This window comes from Aotus nancymaae, unplaced genomic scaffold (genome assembly GCF_030222135.1).
Source record: "Aotus nancymaae isolate 86718 unplaced genomic scaffold, 86718_ANA_hifiasm-v0.15.2.pri h1tg000051l, whole genome shotgun sequence".
Lineage (NCBI taxonomy): Eukaryota > Metazoa > Chordata > Mammalia > Primates > Aotidae > Aotus > Aotus nancymaae.
This window is the reverse complement of record NW_026988465.1, coordinates 14,579,451-14,604,398: the sequence shown is the minus strand read 5'-3', so window position 1 is coordinate 14,604,398 and position 24,948 is coordinate 14,579,451. Positions and strand designations below refer to the sequence as shown.

The following is a 24,948-nucleotide window of genomic DNA, read 5'->3' as shown; positions in this document are numbered from 1 at the left end:
CCATGCCTGGCTAATTTTTTTTTTTTTTTGTATAGATGAGAGTCTCACTATTTTGTCCAGGCTTGTCTTGAGCTCCTGTCCTCAAGAGATCTTCCCACTTCAGCCTCCCAAAGTGTTGGGATTATAGGCATGAGCCACCACACATCTGGCCTTTTTTCTTTTTTCTTTCTTTTTTTTTTTTTTTTTGGAGTTTTGAATTTTGCTCTTGTCACCCAGGCTGGAGTACAATGGTACGATCCCAGCTCACCACACCCTCTACCTCCCAGGTTCAGGCAATTCTCCTGCCTCAGCCTCTAGAGTAGCTAGGTTTGGCGTTCACCACCATGCCCAGCTAATTTTTGTGTTTTTAGTAGAGATGGGGTTTCACCATGTTGGCCAGGCTAGTCTCGAACTCCTGACCTCAGGTGATCCACCCACCTTGGCCTCCCAAAGTGCTGGGATTACAGGCGTGAGCCACCATGCCCAGTGCCTTTTTTCTTTTATCTTTGAAATTGAACTATGCCACGAAATTGTTGCAGAAATGAAGGAGCATTCTGAAGGAAAAATAACTAGATAATGACATTTTGTTTGCAGTAAAATTAATTATAATTGATTAAAGACTTAAGAGATGATAATAGATAATAACTAAAATATATCTAGACTTATATTGGCCATGTACTATGATAAGTGCTTTACCTACACTGGTTTATTAAACCAGTCCAGTAGCCACGTAGGTACCAACTATTAGTCTTATTTTACCTATAAACTGGGAACCTTCCCAGTGTCACATAGCTGGTAAGGAGTAAAACTCAGATTTGAAAGTCAAATTGTGTCAAAAGCAGTGATGGTGAGCATCTATAACCCCAGTTACTCAGGAGGCTGGTACAGGAGGATTACCTGAGCCCAGTCATTTGAGGCTGCTGTGAGCTGTGATTCCCCACACCATACTTTAGCCTGAACACAAAGCGAGATCCTGTCTCCAAAATAAATAAAATAAATAATAACAAAACAAAACTAGAAGAAAATATGGGTGAGTCGTATAAAAGTTGGGGGTGAAAAAGGGTTTAGGAGGCCTAACACATATCACAGGCAAAATCATGAAAGAAAAGAGAAAAGATTTGAATATGAAAGACCAGAAGCTTTTGTATGACCAAGAATAATATAAGACCAAAAGGCAAATGACAGACTGGGAAAAAATATTTGTAACATATATGGTAGACCAATGGTTAATGTCCTTAAGGTATAATGAGGATTTTAAAATTAATGAGAAGAAAAGCAATGGCTAGCCCAAGGACTTAAATAGTCAACTTACTAAAGTGTTAATACAAATGAACAATGGAAGAAAAATTATCCAACAAGAGGCTTTTTAAACAAGAGGCTTTTTTTTCCAACTCACTTAGTCAAAACTAAGAATGATCATAGGGAGTGTTGTGGAGCATGTTGAAAGTAGAGATGCATGCATTGTTAGAGAACTTGAAGATTGGGTTTTTTGAAGTTTTGCCTAGCAAAGTCAGTAGGAAACTGCACAGAGGTAAGCATGTAAGAATAAATATTGCAGAAAAATGAAAGGAAGTAATCTAAATATCCATAGTAGGGAACTGATTGCATCCATTATTTATACAATGGAAAGCTGAGCTCCTATTAAAAATGCTAATGTTGATGTATATTTGTAGAGATGGGAAAATGTTCATTATTTCTTGTCTTAAAAGAGAATACATTGCCTTTGAGACACAAAGCCTTAGTAATAAAATGTATTACAGTCTCTCTAGACTCCAATCTTGTGTAAATTTGTAAACATACATGGAAAATAAACAATTTTTTCAGAAACATAGTATAATTGTTTTCTATTTTTTAATGTTCTGTTTTTCTCAGATTTTTTCTTTCCTATTTATGAACAAAGCTTTACTAAATATGATAAATTTGAATTATATTCTATCGGCCAAACATAACTGTAACTAAAAGAAGTTGAATATATTTGAAATCACATGTACAGTATTTCGTGGAAATTAGAGAGACTAGTTTTTTTGTTGGTGGTCACATATATTTTGTTGTAATATCCAGGAGGATACTGTGGGTATTAGTAAAAATGTGATCAAATGTGATATCAAATGTGATATCAAAATTACTGAATTAGTACCTACATAGTATGTTGACACATCTATTCATACCCCATTGGCTTATTTAACAAAGGCATACTATAGTCTTAAAGGATTCATTCGAATTTCATAAACAGTCATACTTTGACCAAAGTGTAACTAATACAATTAAATGTTTCTTTTTAAGTTCAAAGAACAATTTTTTTTTTTTTGAGACAGAGTCTCACTCTGTCACCCAGGGTGGAGTACAAAAGAATAGTATTCTGATAACTTACATGTCACTGATGAGAGAAGAGGCTCCCAATTAAAAATACATTTTTCTGAGAACAGCAATATCAACACAGGAATAATTCAGTAAATACAAATGCCTACTGCATGCCAGGCACTCTCCTAAGATGCAGCAACCACTGTTTTCACAATCTGGCAGTAAAGGTGAACATGAAAAAAAAAATTGTGCTGGCCGGGCATGGTGCCTCACGCCTGTAATCCCAGAACTTTGGGAGGCCAAGGTGGGCAGATCACCTCAGGTCAGGAGTTCAAGACCAGCCTGGCCAACATGGTCTTGAATAGAAACCCCATCTCTATTAAAAATAAAATATCAATAGAAACCCCATCTCTATTAAAAATACAAAAATCAGCCAGGCATGGTGGCAGGCACCTATAATCCCAGGTACTTAGGAGGCTGAGGCAGGAGAATCTCTTGAACTGGATGGCAGAGGTTGCAGTGAGCTAAGATTGTGCCACTGCACTCCAGCCTGGGTGGCAGAGTGAAACTCCATCTAAAAAAAAAAAACAAATTGTGCAGTCTGACGAGTTCTGAGAGTCTGTAAAAATTATCCTGGAGACCAGAGGTGAGAGCAACTGATTCCCAGTATCATGTAGCATGAGTTACTGATGATGGATGGACATCAGCCTTGATAGTAAGTAGTCACTATAAGCTGACCCAAACCCTGCCATTGCCCTGATGACCAGATCTTGGGCAAATGACTTAATCATTTCACACCCCAGTCACCTTATCAGTCATAATTCATAACTACCCTACCTGGGTATTGTGAGGATTCAGTGATATAAAATATGTAAAGTACATTGCCAACAGGACAAAAATAGTTGATAAAAATTAATTTTCTTTGCTTTTCCTTAGTAGCATAAAGAATACAAGTTTAGTAGGTTAAGTCATGTCCTATTTAGTATTTTCAATAATTTGGTCATACACTAAACTGAAATTTACTCTTGTATTTTTTTTACATTTTTTGTAGAGACAGGCTCTCACTTTGTTGGTCAGGCTGGTCTTGAACTCCTGGCCTCAAGTGACCCTCCCACCTTAGCCTCCCAGATTGCTGAGATTACATGCATGAGCCACCATGCCCGGCCTACTTTTGTATTATATGCTGGGGAATTCTTTGACACTTATTTTTTATGCAATTTTAGTATACATGTCCTGGTTGTTGTTTCATTAACGTCATAAACCTATTTCATATAGCTATATAGCAGTCATCCTTGTTTTTCCAACTAATAATCTTTAGTTTAAAAAGCCATTCCTACCAAGGAAAAAGATGCATTGTGATTCACTCTTGAAAGAACCTAGGAAAAATAATTCCTCCTAATTCCAGCCTCCTTAGCATCAGGAGCAGAAATGAGAAGTACCACATTTTACTACCAGATGTAGGAATAGGTATAATAGATATTAACTTTAGGCTCTAAGAAGCCATGATAAAATCTCTTTGACCACAGTGCTTCTCTGCAATTGAATCCTTTCATCAACTCAAGCTGTTGCTTTTTTTCCAAGTTACTAAATATGAATTGAAATCATGAATTATGGTCAGGATGCTTGACCTAGCCAACTCTTGAAGTCTCTTGTCCCCACCCTCACCCCACTCCCTTCCTGGGGGCTGGTTAACCAGTGTGGAAGATCAAACAGGATTGCTCCGTTCAGCTGCTTGTGCCAAGAATGCATTGCTTTTAGAATGCCTTCAAATGGCATTTTGTTCTGGCTGAGGACCACGAGCAATTCTAATAAGCCTGGGCACAGGCTGAGTTTAATTCTGGGTCTTCTCTGATATAGGGCTTGGCTCCAGATTTAAGGCCTGCCTTTTAGCATGGTGCTTGGGAACATATGTGGAATAAGGAAGGTCCTTTGAGAAAACATGAGAAACAAATATTAATGTGTATGAAAGATCATGCACTAGAGTGGTCAGGTATTTTCTTTGTGAGCACAAGACTATCATACTTGACTATAACATAAAAGCAATTTGTGAAGTGGATAATAATTTTGATTATACCTTATTCTTCTCAGAATATATGTGTGTTTGCACACAGATCTTAAGGTACTCATCACAAAAGACCTGGGTGTTTAGAAAAGCTTCTTTTGATTACACCCATTTTTAAAAATGCACATATTCCACCAACTTGTTTGGTGGAAATTACCAAACATCTATGTTAGATGGTAGAATTTAGCAATAGAGAAATAAAGTTACATAAATTTGGTACATTTTTTCTACCCATTTTTTTACACTTAGCATTTATAGCTCGCTCGCTTTCTCACACATACACGCACACACACACACAATTTGACATAAGTTTTTACATTTTATGTGCAGTTCTGAACATGGCCTTTTTGTCACTCAACAATATTTTTTAATTCTAGCATTTATACATAGATGTGGGTTTCAGGGGTTTATTGTTTTTTAAAAATGTTATGTAGTATATTCCATCATATAAAACAGTCACACTTACCCACTTTCATACTTACGGACATTTAACTCGATTCCCATTTGCAGTATTATGAATAATACTGCCATGAACAGCCTTCACAGGGCCCTCTGTGGGAATGTGTTCCTAGAATAAATGCCTCACAGTGGGTCAGACAGTGTAGGCATATTCTTTTTTATAGATGCTGTCCTCTAGAATGTCTCTATTCATTTATTCTCCCACCATACACAGCTTATGAAAATACCTATTTCCTCAATGCAGCAATATTTGATGTTGTCAAATATTATTTTTTGGCAGCATAATGGTTGCAAATTGTATTAGTCTGTTTTCACACTGCTATAAAGAACTACCCGAGGCTGGGTGATTTGTAAAGAAAGGAGGTTTAATTGACTCACAGTTCCACATGACTGGGGAGTTCTCAGAAAACTTAGAATCATGGTGAAAAGCAAAGGGGAAGCAAGGCACATCTTACATGGTGGTGAGAGAGACAGAGAGAGAGAAAAAGAGAGAGAGAGAGCATGCGAAGGAAGCCACACACTTTTAAACCATCAGATCTTGTGAGAACTCACTATCATGAGAACAACATAGGGGAAACCACTCCCATGATCCGGTCACCTCCCACCAGGCCCCTCCCTCAACACGTGGGGATTACAATTCGAGATGAAATTTGGGTGGGTACTCAGAACTAAACCGTATCACAAATACTATCTCATTTTGTATTGAAACACTAGTCTCATCCTGCAATCGTCATATGTCATAGTATAATAAAAGACTTCTAAAATCAGATCCAACTTTCCATAAAAGAAAAACATAAAACCAGGCTGGGCGCAGTGGCTCATGCCTGTAATCCCAGCACTTTGGGAGGCCAAGGTGGGTGGATCACAAGGTCAGGGGATCGAGACCATCCTGGCCAACATGGTGAAACCTCGTCTCTACTAAAAATACAAAAATTAGCTGGCTGTGATGGTGTGTGCCTGTAATCCCAGCTACTCAGGAGGCTGAGGCACAAGAATCACTTGAACCCAGGAGGTTCAGAGCCAAGATCGCACCACTGCACTGGTAACAGAGCAAGACTGTCTCAAAAAAAAAAAAAAAAGAAAGAAAAAAACATAAAGCCAAAAGCTTATGTTGTGTTCTATTATTTTAAAATGTAAAAGGAACTATCATGTAAGATACAAATGTTAAACTGACTCATTCTTTCAACATTTATTAAGCATTTTGTACTAGACTCTAGGATTATGAAGATAAGCAGGTTATAGTTTGGGGAATCAAGGGCTCTCATTCCAGTGGAGGAAGCAGGTACTTAAACTAGTAGTTTCTGCAAATGCTGTAATAGTGAATGTTCTAAGGACTGTAAGTGGACAGGAAGGAGAATATAAGTCTAATTGTCTTAGTGATGCAGAATGAATATTAGATTTCACCAAATTCAAAGCAAATGCTGCCCTTTTATGTGTTTAAAAAAGATTGTCACACATTTACTCTTCAGCCCTGCTCTGCCATAGTATAGTACATGACACAATTGCCCCAAGAGCTGCAGTGTGATACACAGATATTCATGTAAGAGAACTTGTCCCCTCTCCTTCTGTGGGGACACAGGTGACAGGTGCCTGTCAATCTACAAACAGCAGCTGAAGTCATCGATCCATCCTCAGCAGTTAACAGTTTTTCAGTACTTGGCATGTACGAAACACCAGGCTAGGTGCTGAGGGGGATAAGGTGTGTATAACGTGGTCCTGTTCAGTGGCAGTTCAGAATCTAGCTGGGGAGATAAGGCAATTCATGTTTAATGACTTTGTAGATATTTAGTCATAAGAAAAAAACAAATTTGAATGATGGTTCCATATGGCCCACTCACAGTGGAAAGAAAACTTTAATATCTAGAGAAATGTCTTAAAGGGAAACAGTGTATCCAGGTTCTGAGCTGTAGTTAGAAGTATAGATGAAATTGCATATATCAAGCTCTTAATACACAGTCCTGTACTTAGTAGGCACTCAGAACACTTTTAACATTTTTTGAGTTGACATAATGTTGTTACTAATACAAATATTTCAAAAAAAATTATTTTTTATTAGTTTTTAATTTTTATCTTGTTTTTTAGGTCAAGAAGTGGTTTTCAAGTGCCTTGGGGAAGGAATTCTTGAAAAAGCCTTTCAGGGGTATAATGCGTGTATTTTTGCATATGGACAGACAGGTAAGAAGTCGCTTTTATAAGCCAGATGTGGTGGATCATGCCTGTCATCCCAGGACTTTGTGAGGCTGGGGTGGGAGGATCTCTTGAGCTCAGGAGTTTGAGACAAGCCTGGGCAACATAGTAAGACCCATCTTTACAAAAAATAAAAATATTAGTCCATCGCGGTACATCTGTAGTCCCAGGTTCTCAGGAGGCTGCAGTGGGAGGATGGTTTGAGCCCAGGAGTTTGAGACTATAGTGAGCCATGATCATACCACCCCATTCCAGCCTAAGCAACAGAGGGAGACCCTGTCTCAAAAAAAAAAAAAAAAAATTTTTTTTTTTTTAACAAATAATGATATTAAATATGGATTTCTTGCTATTTAAAAACAGAAAAGGGCCAGGTGCAGTGGCTCATGCCTGTGATCCCAACACTTTGGGAGGCTGAAATGGGCAGATCACTTGAGGTTAGGAGTTCGAGACCAGCCTGGCCAACATAGTAAAACCCCTGTCTCTGTTAAAAATACAAAAATTGGCTGGATGTGATGGTGCACACCTGTAATTCCAGCTACTCTGTAGGCTGAGGCATGAGTATTGCTTGAACTTAGGAGGTAGAGGTTGCAGTGAGCCAAGATCGTGCCACTGCACTCCAGCCTGGGTGATGAAATGAGATTCTGTCTCAAAAAATAAAGAATATGAAAAACAAAAATAGAAATAACTGTGAAAAGCAACAGAAAAATGCATTTGACTTTGTACATTTAACTGAGTTAAGTGATCAAAAGTAATCCTGTTTTTGAAGGTACAATAGTTTTGGTAATTGAGCAATTTCAGTGTTAATAAGCAAAGCTAGTTTCAAGTTATTAAGTGTCATTTTCCTCAATTATAGTTTAGCCTATATTTGAACTAGAAAAATAATTATCAGTTTCTTAAAAAAAAAAAAAAAAAATCAAGCAGGCCAGGCACAGTGGTTCATGCCTGTAATCCCAGCACTTGGTGGGTGAATTGAAAGGTCAGGAGTTCAGGACCATCTTGGCCAACATGGAGAAACCCTGTCTCTACTAAAAATACAAAAATTAGCCAGGCATGGTGGCCCACACCTATAATCCCAGCTACTCAGGAGGCTGAGGCAGGAGAATCACTTGAACCCAGGTGGCGGAGGTTGCAGTGAGCTGAGATCGTACCATTACACTCCAGCCTGGGCAATAGAGTGAGACTCTGTCTCAAAATAATAATAATTAATAATAATAATAATTACCAGTTTCTCAGTATAAATGGCATAGTAAAAATGATAGAAAAACTCTTAGTTTCATCCTATACTGAGGACTTTCACTAGGATACAGAAGTAATGACAGATTATTAAACCTAAGCTTATGAAGCAGTTGGTTGAAGCAAGCAAAACAAAAACATACTAATGGCTCAGCCATGAACACTCTGAGCCAGATCTTTCAACAATAAGGTAGGAATAAATAAATCAATCATAACAGTGCTGCCTAATATCACATCACAGGATAACTAGGAGATGCAGACGAGAGAATATATATAACGTAATATATGATGTCTTGCTTAATAATGTATAGTTGGAATTTTACTATACATACTTATGTATGTGTTTTTAGTGGTTGCATTTATACATATCATCTGTAAGCGAGGTGCCCTCCGGATCTTGCCGAGTCACACTGGAAGCCCTGAGTGTAATAGAAAGAACAGTAGCCTGGGCATCCAAGAGCCTGGGTTTGAGGCTAAGCTGGCCACTTTTCTGCTCTGTGACCTTGGCCAGCATATGGGGAAACCTTGTATGGTTGAAGCATTGCATTTTGCTTCCTCCTCTACCCATCCTTCTTTCTGCTTGCTCTTCTCCAGGTTCAGGAAAATCCTTTTCCATGATGGGCCATGCTGAGCAGCTGGGCCTTATTCCAAGGCTCTGCTGTGCTTTATTTAAGAGGATCTCTTTGGAGCAAAATGAGTCACAGACCTTTAAAGTTGAAGTGTCCTATATGGAAATTTATAATGAGAAAGTTCGGGATCTTTTAGACCCCAAAGGGTAAGTTAATGGTCAAGATTAAGTGCATTTGGGTGCGGGGGCGGGGGTGGGGGGAGTGCTTTTAAATGATTCTAAAGTTAAAATTGGAAGTGAATATACGTATTTAAGCTCTTGGTGACTATGCTGGTTTTTATTCATTTACAGAGAAATCCTCAGCTTCTCAAAGTCTGTTAGTATACCCAGTGTTTATCCTACATTAATGTATAAAGTTGCCTATGTGTGTATGCCCTTTGAAAAGATGTTTTTACTATTCTTTTTTTTTTTTTTCCGAGATGGAGTTTCGCTCTTGTTACCCAGGCTGGAGTGCAATGACGCAACCTCGGCTCACCACAACCTCCGCCTCCTGGGTTCAGGCAATTCTGCCTCAGCCTCCTGAGTGGCTGGGATTACAGGCATGAACCATCGTGCCCAGCTAATTTTTTGTATTTTTAGGAGAGATGGGGTTTCACCGTGTTAATCAGGATGGTCTCGATCTCTCGACCTTGTGATCTACCCGCCTCGGCCTCCCAAAGTGCTGGGATTACAGGCGTAAGCCACCGCGCCTGGCCCCTATTTTTTTTTTTTTGCCGCCATGAACTAGTCATAAAAATTGAGTTAGGAATAATACATTAGTTCTTCCATTTACATTGGAAAGCAGCACCTCTGTGTTAAAGGTAAAAGGGTTGAAGGATTGAAACATCCCAGCCTAGGCAAGCAATGCCTTTCCCTGGCTGTGCATTGGAATCACGTGGGGAATGAATGTTTTAAGGATCCCCTTGCCTGATTCCCACCCATAGAGACTGGATTCAGTAGACCCAGAGTGAAACCCAGGGATCTATTTAACTAGGTGATAAAAATAGATTTATTTGATTCATAGAGGAAGGGGGACCATTTACTTTTTTTCAATTAAAAAATTTGGGGCCAGGTACAGTGGCTCATGCCTCTAATCCCAGCATTTTGGGAGGCCGAGGTGGGCAGATCACCTGAGGTCAGGAGTTCCAAACCAGCCTGACCAACATGGCAAAACCCCGTCTCTACTAAAAATGCAAAAATTAGCCAGGTGTAGTTATGGGCACCTGTAATCCTAGCTACTTGGGAGGCTGAGGCAGGAGAATCACTTGAACCCAGGAGGCAGGGGGCAGGGGTTGCAGTGAGTTGAGATTGTGCCACCGCACTCCAGTCTGGGCAACAGAGGGAGACTCCATCTCAAAAAAAAAAAAAAAAAAAAAAAATTGTACTGATTTACAAATAATATCTATTATGGAAAATTTGGTAAATAGGTAAAGTATAAAAATAAGTAAATACGACCTATAATTTCACCATTCAAAAATAACCACTAAGGCCAGGAGTGGCGGCTCATGCCTATGATCCCAGCATTTGTGAGGCTGAGGTGGGTGGATTACTTGAGGTCGGGAGTTTGAAACCAGCCTGGCCAACATAGTGAAACAGCATCTCTACTGAAAATACAAAAGTTAGCCAGGCGTGGTGGCAGGCACCTGTAATTCCCAGCTACTCAGGTGGCTAAGGCAGGAGAATTGCTTGAACCCAGGAGACTTGGCAGTGAGCCAAGATCACACCACTGCATTTCAGCCTGGGCTGGAGTGAGACTCCATCTAAATAATAATAATAATGATTACTGTTACTACTTTGGTGCATTTTGTCCAAAATTGTGGGTGACAAGAAAGTGACCCAATCAAAGAAAATGTTTATATTTACTTTTAAGATGCCATTAACTATTTAATGCATACAAAAGAACATTTATAACACCTGTAAGGCATAAAGAGTAATGAAAACAACTGCCTACCTACATTTGGCTTAGCCAAAAGTACTCTGCCAATTAATTAATTAAATAATTAAAATAAATGGACCCATAATTGTGAAGCTCACTATATGTTCCTCTTGGACCCATTTTCTACCCCTCCCCAAGGTAACTACTATTGTGAATTTTGTGTTTAGCATTATCTTACTCTTCTTTAGCATTTACAAATAATTTTGCACAATTTTTAACTTTGCGTGACATAATATATGTGTGCTTTGGTGATTTCTTCCCCCCACCATGATTCATTTATTCTTATACTTGAAGTGCTAATGCATTTTTGCTGTCATCTAGCATTTCATTGCCTGATTATATCAATAATTCATCACTTCCCCTGTTTTTTGTGTGGTTCCTGCTTTTATCAGTACAGTGCTGCTCTGAAAGCATTGTTTTGCAGGTCTCCTGGTATAGGAGCAGGAGTTTCTAGGTAACACATTTAGGGGTGGAATTGTAAGTCACAAAATTCTGAATCTCCCAACTTTATTCAGCAGTGCAAAGTGGTTGTACCAGTTTCCACTCCCACCAACAGTGTACAAGAATTTCAGATATTGGACACCATCACAGGCACTTGTTCTTATACTGATTTACTTTTTCTTGCTACTGAATAGCATTATAGAATCTCTGGCAAGCAGAGTAAGCTGTGTACTGGATCATGTGCATTTAAGTAGCTCATTGTCACACTGAATTCTTCATCTTTGAAATAAAGGTGGTAGTCTGGGCACGGTGGTTTATACCTGTAATCCCAGCACTTTGGGAGGCCAAGGCGGGCAGAGCACAAGGTCAGGAGATCAAGATCATCCTGGCCAACATGGTGAAACCTCATCTCTACTAAAAATACAAAAATTAGCCAGGCGTGGTGGCACGTGCCTGTAATCCCAGCTACTCGGGAGGCTGAGGGAAAAGAATCCTTTGAACCCAGGTGGCAGAGGTTGCAGTGAGCCGAGATCGTGTCACTGCACTCCTGCCTGGTGGCAGAGCAAGACTCTGTCTCAAAAATAAATAAATAAATAAATAAATAAATAAATAAAATAAAAGTGGCAAAGCCTACTTTGTAGGGATGTTATGAGATTAAATGGCTTAACTGAAAAGTGCTTCAGGGAACAGTGCCAGGATGCATTCAGTGATGATTCTTAGCTCCTTTTCCTCATATATTAGTGATGCTACACATTGACTCTTAATTTGAAAGGTGATTAATATCTGTTGCCATGAAAAAGATGGCATATATAATATGGTCGGTATAGACAGAGCTTTGCTTTTAATCTCCATTGTCTTTTGATAAACCATTCAAATGGGTTCCAACCAGGTTTGTCATTTAAAAATTCAAAAAAGCTTTAAAATTTTTATTAGTAGAACCATTTCTAAATAGGACAAACATCAGTAATTATAAACAAGCTCTGTACTGTCATCTCACTTTCTGTATAAAAAAGTGTAAGCATAGAAGTAGCATAAACCAATGCAGACTTGAAGTAAAGTTTAAACATTTTAACATTGTTTACTACTAATTCAGAAATTTTGACCGGGCCATGGTGGCTCACATCTGCAATCCCAGCATTTTGGGAGGCTGAGGCCGGAGGATTGCTTGAGCCGAGAAGTTCAGGACCAGCTTGGGCAGAATAGTGAAGCCACATCTCTACAAAAAACATACAGATTAGCCAGGCATAGTGGCATGGGCCTGTAGTCCCAGCTACATGGGCAGCTGAGGTGGGAGAATTACCTGAGCAAGAGGTTGAGGCTATAATAAGCCAGGGTCATGCTACTGCACTCTAGCCTAGGCAGCAAAATGAGACCCTGTCTCAAAAAGTAAATACAATTTAAGACATTATCCACCAAGAATATGCTTATTTATGAAATAGACTAAAGGTTAAATTTGATCTGGCTTATTCTTTGCTTCACTTTTTTCCCCCAACCTTTGCCAAAGTATAACTGACAGCCTAACCCAGTAAGGTTTGTGACTAAAGGTAGAATGTTTCAAACAGTAACTTACTTTGCATAGAAATCAGAGTGTAAAACACATTTCTCATGTGTAACATTGTTTTGCTAATCCAAATAAAGTAGCTTTTAGATTGGTTGAGGGGAGGAGTCATTTAAAAATTCTTTTGAAACTGTTATCTTGGTTACTATGTACTTAAAAAGAAAGAAAAGCTTCCAACTTTGGTCTGATTCAATTTATTCCTTTTTCCTACCTCCCACAGCAGTAGACAGTCTCTTAAAGTTCGAGAACATAAAGTTTTGGGACCATATGTAGATGGTTTATCTCAACTAGCTGTCACTAGTTTTGAGGTAAGTCATTTTTTTAAAAATGTGATTAAAAGCTGACTATAAATCAAAGTGTGTAAGTGACATTGGATATATTTTATGTGGATGCTTTGTAGCACAATGATACTACTCAGGGCCTCAGAAACCCAGTATTAGCACACTGCAAACAGAGAGGAAAAGGGCATTTAATCACACTCTTCGAGCTGCTTTGTTGTGAAGGTTTTACAGTATGGCCGAAAGGCCCAATGTTTTGAGGTTACTGCGAATTTTCACTAATACTACTCTGTTACAACTGTTCTCCACTGATGCCAGTGACGTCCTTCTAGACATGTGCTAGTCTAAACAGTCTTTGGCAGTTAGTGCACCGCTTTCTTTTTGGCAGGGTCACCTGCCTTGGTTGCTGTCCCTTCTGGCTCTTCTGTTTTTCTGACTCACTCCTCTTGCCATTGACCAGCCTATTTTCCTTTATATTTACTCTTTGACGTGTGTGCCTTGTTAAGATCTGACTCAAGATTCTGCTTCCATTTCTACAGTCATTGCTTTGGAAATCTCATAACCCAAACTACTATCTTTGTTGCTAAAGAATGTGAATGAATGAGTGGATGCATGGAGGAACAAGCAAATCCCTGCACTTACTTTGTGCTGTCTGTGGGATGTGGCTGACCCATTATCACTCCAGACTTAGTGTGCTAGAACTAATCTGTGCAGTGACTCTCCAGCCATTCAAATCAAGATACGTATAGAATTGCTCTAATCAGACATAGAGCACAGTGATCATTTTAAAAACATTTAGATTCTGAAATGATGGATACCTTTTTGGTCTAAAGGTGCTAACTCAGCCCCTTCACTGAGGTCTCTGGTTCTTAGCTCAGTGTGGTCAGTGTCGATGTTATCCTGTCACTTACTAGTAGGAACCAGGGTGCTCTTGATTTGCGTCCCAGTTCTACCTCTTACTGGATGTGGGGAAAGTGGCTTGACCTCCACGAATTTCAGCATCCTTGTGTGTAAAATCAAGAAAATAAAGTTCATTCAGCAAATATTTCATAAGACCCTGTAGGCTCCAGGTGTTCTAGGAGCAAGTGTACAAAGTTGAATAAGAAGAAACACTGCCATCGGGGAGCCACAGTGTTGAAGGAGGCAGGCAGACAGGCAGGCATCAGCGGTTTGGTAAGCACAAGAGAGTTAGAGTTAAATAAAGTCACTGCTGTTACTGATTATCGGAGCGCTCGATAAATATTAGCTACCCCAGGAACCCGAAAAGGATAGGGACTCAGCTGAGAAAGAAGATAATTGGGAAATGGAAAAAAGGATGAGGGAAACATTTCATACATTAAAAAGCCCTGAGTGAGGTGGACACTCAAACCATGCTCAATGGAGGAGTGGCAGGGAGGTTTTTATGGAAGGGAGGTGACAAAGGCATCAGAGGAATCATAATTAATACATACACCTGGTGTGCAGGACCGCATTCTTGTGTTTTGGCTTATGGTCTTTTCCTTATGCTTTCCCCCTAGGATATTGAGTCATTGATGTCTGAGGGAAATAAGTCTCGAACGGTAGCAGCTACCAACATGAACGAAGAAAGCAGCCGCTCCCATGCTGTGTTCAACATCATCATCACGCAGACACTTTATGACCTGCAGTCTGGGGTGAGGGATTGGGCAGAACTTGGGCAGGGGGGCGGGTGGAAGAACTGAAAGTGTCTACATAGGTAAAGTCTTTCATGGTTGGGTTCTATGGCTGAGAACTGTATGTTGGCTCTTCTGCTTACTAGATGAGCTACTTTGCTTAAATCGTTTAATTTTGTAGGACTTCCTTTGTATTTGACTTTTTAAAAAATTGGATTTTGGCCTGGTGCGGTGGCTCATACCTGTAATTCTGGCACTTTGGGAGGCTGAGGCAGGAGGATTCCTTGAGGCCAGAAGTTCACGACCATCCTGTATAATATAGCGACACCCAGACTCTACAAAAGCAAAAAAGAAAAATAATGGTATTTTTTGTGCAAAGTCCCTAACAAGTGTGATGATATCACCATGCAGCTTTTAATATATATCCTTTCATGCTGAAATTCCCATGGAAACAAATAACTCAGCTTCATAGTCATTGAGGGATATTTAAGAGGACACCACAACCTTTAGCCTAAAACCTTTTTTCAGAAGAAGAAGGATTTGACCTGAATGTGCAGAAATCCTCATGTCCTAATATTTCCTCATAGGCATGTCAAATCTCTAGCTTTCTGACTGTATTCCAGAATGCTGGGTGTACTTGCTACCCAGGTGCAAAACAAAAATGCTACATTTCCACGCCAATTTAAATTTTAACTATGAAATTAATTGCTAGTTCAAATAACTCTTCTGACCATTTAAAAACTTAAGAAATTTGCCATGTGAGAGTGGGGTGGATTGCTCAATTATAGTGCTAATATATATGTAGATATCCATTTGGTTTTTTGCATTGATAAGTTTTTTTCTCTGTCTTGTTTTCTATAACTAGAACTCCGGGGAGAAAGTCAGTAAGGTCAGCTTGGTAGACCTGGCGGGTAGCGAGAGAGTATCTAAAACAGGAGCTGCAGGAGAGCGACTGAAAGAAGGCAGCAACATTAACAAGTAAGGTGGCTGGTGCCGGAACAGCCTGGGTGATTTCCTTCTGGGGGGGATTTGTTGCATTATGAGGGCCAGATGGTTCCAATGCACAGGTTGTTCAAAGTCCGTACAGCTTTAGTAAACGGGGTTGAAGAAAAAAACAACCTGTGTCTATTAAGATGTATGAGGTTTTTAGCCAGGCATGGTGGCTCATATCTGTAATCCCAGCACTTTGGGAAGCCAAGGCAGGCGGATCACCTGAGGTCAGGAGTTTGAGACCAGTCTGGCCAACATGGCAAAACCCCATATCTACTAAACATACAAAAATTAAAAAAAAAAATTAGTTAGGCCTGGTCACACACACCTGTAATCCCAGCTACTAGGGAGACTAATGCAGGAGAATCACTTGAACCTGGGAGGCAGAGGTTGCAGTGAGCCAAGGTTGCACCACTGCACTCCAGCCTGGGCAACAGAGTGAGACTTTATCTCAAAAAAAAAAAAAAAAATGTGTGAGGATTTTGTCCAGGTGCAGTGGCTTATGCCTGTAATCTCACATTTTGGGAGGCCAAGGTGGGTAGATCACTTGAGGCCAGGAGTTCAAGACCAGCCTGGGCAACGTGATGAAACTCCATTTCTACCTGATCTCTACCCTGTCTCTACTAAAAACACAAAAATTAGCTGGGCATGGTGGTACATGCCTATAATCCCAGCTACTTATGAGGCTGAGGCATGAGAATTACTTGACTCTGGGAGTCAAAGGTTGCAGTGAGCCGAGATCACTCCACTGTACTCCAGCCTGGGCAACAGAGCAAGATTCTGTCTCAAAAAAAAAAGATGTATGAGGTTTAAGTAAAACTACATGGTGCGGCTTGCTCAAAAATGGCACAGACAAAATACCATGTTCTGACATATATGGAAGCTAATAAAGTTGATCTCATAGAAGTAGAGAGTAGAATAGTGATTATTAGGGGCTGGAAAGGGGAGGGCAGGGGGAATAACCAGAGGTTGATTAATGGATACAAAATTACAGCTAAATTAGAGGAATAAATTCTGGTATTCCATAGTACTATAGGGTGACTGTAATTGACAATTTATTGTATATTTTCAAATAGCTAGGAAAGTGGATTTTCAGTGTTCCCAACACAAAAAAATGATAAGTATTTGAGGTGATAGATATACTAATTACCCTAAATTGATTAGTATACATTGTATATATGTATCAAAATATCACACAGTACCCCATAAATATGCACAATTTTGTTTCAAAAATAAAAGCAGGACACCAGGCACAGCAGCTCATGCCTATAATCCTAGCACTTTGGGAGGCCGAGGCGGGTGGATCACCTAAGGTCAGGAGTTTAAGACCAGCCTGGACAACATGATGAAACCCTTTCTCTACTAAAAATACAAAAAATTTGCCTAGCATGGTGGTAGGCACCTGTAATCTGTTACTCGGGAGGCTGAAGCAGGAGAATCACTTGAACCTGGGAGGTGAGGGTGGCAGTGAGCCAAGATCACACCATTGCACTCCAGCCTGGGCAACAAGAGTGAAACTTCATCTCAAAAAATGAATGAATGAATGAATGAGTGAATGAAAAGCAAAAAAATGTTACAAATGCATATGTGTATCATATATAATGCAGTCTTAGGTAAATGTAAGTCACAATTCTGTATATCAAATTATATCTTGGATAAACTCAGGGAGCTTATTCTGAAAAGAAAATCTTCTTTGAATCCCTTTGTAAGGCTAATTCTGCTTAAATACCAGTACCTTAGAAAAATTTCACAGTTACTGAATAGCTACCATACTGAAATCTCGCTGTTTGCCTTGAGTGCCTACGAGTGCCCCATGATGCCAGGAAGTCTGAAAGAAAGAAGAGGGTGGAAGATGAGGAGTAATTTGCTACTTAGACACAGGAGACACAAGCATTCCATGCAGAGGGCTCAGCACAGGTGCTAACAAAGGACTTGCTATGAGGCCAGGCACAGTGGCTCACGTTAATCCCACCACTTTGGGAGGCTGAGGCAGAAGGTTCACTTGAGCCCAGGGGTTTGAGACCAACCTGGGCAATGTAGTGAGATCTCATTTCTATTAAAAAAAAAAAAAAGACTTGGTGTTTTTCATTATGCAGTATCCCAGGACAGTCCGTGATGTGCAAGAGGAAGTCTCTTTGCTTTCCACCATTAAAGGAAGCAGACTTCAGATTTAGGAGTGTGCATTCAAGCCAGACTGCCTGGGTTTAATCCTGCATCCGCCACTTCCTAGATATGTATGTCATGGGCAAGTGATTTAACAACTCAGTACTTCATTTTCTTATATGCAAAATGAAGTTAATAATAGTGGCCAGGCATGGTGGCTCATGCCTGTAATCCCAGCACTTTGGGAGGCTGAGGCAGGTGATCACCTGACGTCGGGAGTTTGAGACCAGCCTGGCCGACGTAGTGAGACTCCATCCCTACTAAAAATACAAAAATTGGCCAGGTGTCAGTGGCTCACGCCTGTAATCCCAGCACTTTGGGAGGCTGAGGCTGGCAGATCGCCTGAGGTCAAGAGTTCAAGACCAGCCTGGCCAACGTGGTGAAACCCTGTCTCTACTAAAAATATGAAAATTAGCTGGGTGTGGTGGTGGGCACCTGTAATCCCAGCTACTTGGGAGACTGAGACAGGAGAATCACTTGAACCCAGGAGGTGGAGGTTACATTGAGCTGAGATTCGTTGCGCTCCAGCCTGGATTATGAGAAACTCCATCTCAAGAAAAAAAAAAAAAAATTAGCCAGGCGTGGTGATGGGCATCTGTAATCCCTGCTACTTGGCTGACTGAGGCAGGAGAATTGCTTGAACCTGGGAGGCAGAAGTTGCATTGAACCAAGATCGTGCCACTGCACTCTAGCCTGGGCAATAAGAGCAAAACTCCGTCTCAAATAATAATAAGAAGAAGAGGAAGAGGAAGAGGAAGAGGAAGAAGAAGAAGAGAAAGAAGAAGACGACGATGACGACGACGACGTACTTCACAGATTTGTTAGGGATAAAATGCCCATAATGTGCTTAGAAAAATGCCTGGCACTTAGTTTGCAGTGAATAAATATTTAATAGCTTTTGTTTTTTTGTCAGGATAACCATTATCATGATTTCAAATTCAGCAGAAAGTAGTTTAGTGTGTACTTGTAATCTTTTTCTGTTGAGCTGTAATAACTTAGGGTTTTGTTTAGGATAGAATGTGACAAGAGGAAATATATTCAGGAACATGTTTGCACAGCTTGCATTTAAGATGATGTTAACACATTATTATTTTAGTATACAAAAGTTTAAAAATTAGAAGTAAAACAGTGGCCCCTCTATCAGATGGACACAGCCATACTCACTGGGAAAGACCACTACTATAGGGAGTTAATCATCCAGTCATTCTGTCTCCTGCTCTGATAACAAAGGATTTAGCTGTATTTCCTGAAAACGCATTGCAAGATTCCAGACTGGCACTGTGGCCCTGCATTCCAAAATGAGTTCAGAAACCAGAATGGGGAGGCAGAAATGGGAGTGTGATGAAAGAGTAGATACCAAAGAAAAGATTGCCATGCCTCCTGGGGATTACTTTGCAAGTGCTGGGCCGTGCCTGCCGGTGGGGCTTGTGGAATCACACACTAGAAAGTCTGTAGACTTGTTGGAATTTAGAGTGTGTGTGTGTGTATGACTAGCCTAAATATGGAATGACCACTAACTCTATTGAGCTCCTGTTAGTGCCAGGCACTATTCTGAATGCTCCATATGCAGTGCCACATCACCATCAAGGCATGGGTCCGTTATCCCCATTTTACAGATGAGAAAATCAAGACAGAGCACAGTTTAATGATGTCTTCCAGGTTACCAAGTTCTAAGTGTGGATTTTGGGAATGGTTGCAGTTAGTGGGTCTCCGAGTCCAGGCTCAGCCACTGTAGCTACACTTGTCGGGGTGGCTGTGTGTTCTGTTTGCCAGGCAGCATCTGGATGATACTTTTGTCCCAGAGTAAATATAAATAGTGCCCCCTTAATTTTGGACGTGAATTTTTGTAATGGAGCTTACTAGATTACTCCAACGTTTGGTGATTACATAATTTAGATCATTTAGTAACTGGCTCTTTTTTCATAATGACTTGTTGAATTGAATGGAATTTTCTCAACATCTGACTCTCTTTTCTTCTCTCTTTCTTTTTTTTTTTTTTCTTTATTTAAGAGATGTGGTCTCACTGTGTTGACCAGGCTGGTCTTAAACTCTTGACCTCAAGTGATTTTCCCATCTCAACCTCCCAAAGTGCTGGGATTATAGGTGTGAACCACCACTCCTGGCCTCGTCTTATTTATATACTGTCTCTTTCACAAATGGATGTATTTCTTACTAGTTTAAAAGATATGATCTTCCTTTTTAAGGGTTCTTTATACTTTCAGAGCATTTTCATACACTCTGGGAGACTCATAATGTGTATTTTTATTTTTTAAGAGGAGGAAACTGATGCTTAGAGACATTAAATAACATAAGTAAAATCCCAGCAAACATTTAGTATGCCTTGGCTGGGTACAGTGGCTCACCTCATAGTCCCAGCATTTTGGGAGACCAAGGCAGGTAGATCACTTGAGGTCAGGAGTTCAAGACTAGCCTAATCAGCATGGTGAAACCCTGTCTCTACTAAAAATACAAAAATTAACCAGGTATGGTCATAGGTGCCTGTAATCCCAGTTACTCAGGAGGCTGCCTCAGAAAAAAAAAAAAAAAAAAGCAGTTGAGTTCCTAAACTAAAGAAATCTCTGACACGTTCTTAAGCTTTCTCTGGGCTCCCACTTGGGTTTCTTTGGAGGAGCATTAATAATCCTCTTAAGCAGACTTGTCAAGGACTTCACACAAACTTCAGTGTCTGCTTAATGGGCTGCAGATTTAGGAGCTTCATGTCTCCTGAAGCTCTTGAGAACTTTAAGCACATGTTACTCCTTTCGTTAAAGAACTAAGGCACTGTGTGGCCTACTGCCAAGGAGTGCTCAGAGCTTAGGAGGTACAGGCCATCTGTGGACCATCTTCACAGGGGAATACATTTGAAAAGCCAATCTGGTGCTCCGCCTGTTTAGTGAAGGTGGAATGAAGAAGCCTTTTCCTTGTCATTGCAGTCTGGCTGCTTCAGTTTTGCTGAGAACACATTGGGATCATAGAGCACTCTCTGATACCCTCAGACACTGAAAATGGTTTCATTTTATTCTCAATAATGGCTAGTCACTAAGTGCAAATAATGTTTATCTAATGAATATTATTCCCAGTCTCATTTCCATTTCAGTTGCTGTGCTTAATAAGCTAACATCTCCAAAAGTGGGTTCTATTGAACACTTGTTCTAGAGAAATTCATATATGTTACTTCTAGGATTGTATCAGTATGATTTGTTAGAATAATTTGTAAGCATGATATTTCTAGTATTTCATGTGACTCAGTGATATGGTTTGGCTGTGTCCCTACCCAAATCTCATCTTGAATTACCATACTGTTGTGGGAAGGACCCTGTGGAAGTTAACTGAATCATGGGAGCAGTTTCACCATACTGTTCTCGTGGCATAGTGAATAAGTCTCATGAGATCTGATGGTTTTATAAGGGGAAACCCCTTTTGCTTAGTTCCCATTCTTTCTCTTGCCTGCTGCCATGTAAGACATGCCTTTTGCCTTTCACCATGATTGTGAGGCCTCCCCAGCCATGTGGAACTGTGAGTCCATTAAACCTCTTTTTCTTTAAAAATTACCCAGTCTTGGGTATGTCTTTATCAGTAGCATCAAAATGGACTAATATACTCACTCTTCCTTTTTTTCTTCTTGAGTACTTTCTTGTTCATTCTCTTACAGAAACCTCACTCTAAAGAGGTATTGCCTGAATAACAAAAGAGGAATTTGTATCAAGGGAGAAAAATAAAATGGCTTACTTCTGTCCATTACTCAAGGGTGGGTGTCCTTCTTAATTTATGACTTGTATGTTACAAGGTCCATACATGTGAATAAAAAACTGGATAGACATCTTTGCATTTAAGAGGAGAGACCCATGAAGAACAGCAAAACTCTGCTCCTTGGGACACAGTATCCACTTGTTGGAAGAGTGTGATAGGGTTACCCAAGGTTCCCTAAAGCATTTTTGTCAAACACTAGTTCCTCAAATGGTTTTGGGAAGAAAAGGGTCCTTGGGCAAATTATTTTGAGAAAGGATGATTATAAAACCTTTCTTTGGAGATTCACAGTGCTAAAAGCTCAGAGACGTCCTGCAGTTAAATCCAGTGTAACTTTGGCTTGTCATTCCCCAAACTTATTTGATGACAGAGTTCTAGGTTTAACATATATTACGCTCCCAGAACAATAAAATATACACTAACATTTTAAAGTGTACACTGACATTTTCAGAAATGTCAGTGTGTACTTTGTTGTTCTACCACAACAATGAAATGGAAATGAGATTGGGAATGATACTCGGTAGATGAACATTGAGTTTAATGATTGGCATTAACCACTGGAAAACAATTTGAAAGGAAATGAGGCTGATACTGGAGCTATCATCATTTTCTTTGCTTTTCTGTCATCTGTTGGTATTGTCCTATCCTCAAAATTTGCCATCCATATTATTTTCCATTTGTCCTTTACTGTTAAGAGTGAGGACTTACTGGGGAGAATGCTAAACTCAAATCCACTTATTTCATCATCTTTCAACTAATTATTTGTTTATTTTTTCTTTTTATTTGAGATGGAGACTCACTCTGTCACCCAGGCTAGAGTGTAGTGGCCCAATCTCAGCTCACCGCAACCTCCACCTCCCGGGTTCAAGCGATTCTCCTGCCTCAGCCTCCCGAATAGCTGGGATTACAGGCGCGTGCCACCACGCTCAGTTAATTTTTGTATGTTTAGTTGAGACAAGGTTTCACCATGTTGGCCAGGCTGGTCTCAAACTTCTGACCTCAGGTGATCTCCCCACCTCGGCCTCCCATTGTGCTGGGATTACAGGTGTGAGCCACTGCGCCTGTCCTCAGCTAATTATTTCAAAGTCAGGGATTGCATCTTGGAAATGCACACAGCTCTACTAACTTTAATGTGTATTCATGTCATCCTCATGATCTCAGGATGGCTCTACCATTTCAAACATTGGATCCATATCTGTAGTACAAACTAAAGAAAGGAAAAAACAAGGAAGGACAAAAAAACACAGGCTTCTGTCAGCTGAACATGTACCTGCTTTTATCAGGAAAACAACAGCTTTCTTGGAAGCCCCACCCAGTAATGTTTACCTATGTCTCCTTGGCCAGAACTGTGTTTAATGGCTACCCGAAGCTGCAGAGGAGTTTGGAAAATAGAGTTTTTAGCCCAGCACATTGCTTCCAGGAAAACCAGTATTCTTTTAGCAAATAGCATTCAATGTGTCCCCAGACTATTATTGAATTAGTCCTTTTTAAACAGAGGTCCCTGTTTTAGTCTTCACTAGATCTAGACTCAGATTAACTCTGCAGTTGTTTACTGAGTGCTTTCCATTGCAAACTAAGCACAGCAATTGCAGGGAAGAATGTGTATGGCAAATTACACTGTGTACCCTTGAGGTCATCACAATCTAAATAGAAAGGCAGAGAAATAGCTACACAAATCACTCCAATAAAGTTTAATAAGTGTTATATGTATGATCTTAGAACTGATTATTGGACTAATAAGTAAAATAACATTTGAAATCCATCCTGTACAATACAGATAACATACACATCATATCCACTCCCAAGGAAAGAAATCTAATGGTCAGAGTTTCAGGGGAAATGGGTGCAGGTTAGGGGAAGATGCAGAAAAATTTTAAAAGGTTCAATTATAACTCAGTTTTTTTCTCACTGATTATATTTATTGGAGTGGCTTTTATTTGGCTTTTGACTTTCCCAACTTTCTTTTACTTTTTTTTTTGGAGCTGGAGTTTCACTCTTCTTGCCCAGGCTGGAGTGCCACAGCACAGTCTCAGTTCACTGCAACCTCTGCCTCCCAGGTTCAAGCAATTCTCCTGCCTCATAAGTAGCTGTGATTACAGGCATGTGCCACCACACCCAGCTAAATTTTTCTCCATGTTGGTCAGGCTAGTCTCAAACTCCTGACCTCAGGTCATCCGCCCACCTCGGCTTCCCAAAGTGCTGGAATTACAGGCATGAGCCACTGTACCTAGCCTCTTTTACTCTTTTTATCCTGAATTCTTCATTATGATAAGTAGATTTTTTAAAAATTCTATCTTAAAACATGACTGTCCTTTTATAAAAGTCATCTCCTAGCTTAAGACTTACTTCCTCTTTAACCAGACACTTCCTACCCCTGTCTCAGAACTTGTGGTGAGAGATTTAAAGATCAGGAGCTTCCTTACTATATCCAAATTCAGGAGCTGTGCTTCAGTAGGGTCAGAAGGATTCCTGGAATAACGTATTTTGCCACTAAAATTGGCAAACAACTGTCCCCTTGTTCTGGATACCTGTGAGGCCAACAGGCTGTCCACTGGACTCTACCTTGAGAAGACAGTATTAGCAGAATCCATAATCAGTGGTTTTATTATATTTTTAAGCTGCCTGGGAATAAAATATTCATGAAAATATGTAAACCTGGCTAGGCTCAGTGGCTCATGCCTGTAATCCTAACACTTTAGGAGGCTGAGGTGGGAGGATCACTTGAGCCCAGGTATTTGAGACCAGCCTGAGCAACATAGCCAGACCCCATCTCTACAAAAATTTTTAAAAATTAGCCAGGTGTAGTGGTACACACCTGTGGTCTCAGCTACTTGGGGGTGCTGAGGCAGGAGGATCACTTGATCCTGGGAGGTCAAGGCTGCAGTAAGCCAGGATTGTACCACTGCTCCCCATCTTGGGTGGTAGAGCAAGACCCTGTCTCAAAGAAAAAAACATTTATACATGTATAAGTATATACATATGCACACACACATATACTTACGTGTGTCTGTCTGTGTGTGTGTGTGTAGACACACAAACATGCACAGACACATACATATAAGCCTGTGATTCACCTTTCAGATGTTGAACTTTCTAAAGTTTTTGGGATTCCAGAAGCCCCTGCATCATTGCTTCTGAGTGGAACATAGAAGAAAAAGATAGTATAGGCTCCTCCTCCCTGGGTGACCTGATTATCTCTCACTTGCCATTGAATCCCACTCACACTGCAGTTATTTTCATTCTATTCCCAGGAGATGATAATAGATTTAGATAGAGTTCTTGTTCTGAACATGTGCATAGTATTAGATAAAAGGGGTAGCTTCTACTAATGATTCACTTCTCTAACTGGATGAGTTACAGAGCAAAATACACATGG

The 24,948-nt window shown here is 40.1% G+C and overlaps 1 protein-coding gene across 14 annotated transcripts in view; it reads left to right on the top strand.

Moving 5' to 3' along the window:
• Positions 1–24,948, top strand: part of KIF13A (kinesin family member 13A) — a 222,749-nt gene that overhangs the window by 115,893 nt on the left and 81,908 nt on the right. For 13 of the 14 annotated variants that reach the window (XM_064363016.1, XM_064363010.1, XM_064363005.1 and 10 more), the window contains exons 5-9: positions 6,884–6,976; positions 8,816–8,996; positions 12,984–13,071; positions 14,559–14,693; positions 15,538–15,650. In XM_064363016.1, the coding sequence (XP_064219086.1) occupies positions 6,884–6,976; positions 8,816–8,996; positions 12,984–13,071; positions 14,559–14,693; positions 15,538–15,650 (610 nt within the window). The remainder of the gene's footprint in view (positions 1–6,883; positions 6,977–8,815; positions 8,997–12,983; positions 13,072–14,558; positions 14,694–15,537; positions 15,651–24,948) is intronic. The other variant, XM_064363004.1, reaches the window with a different exon arrangement.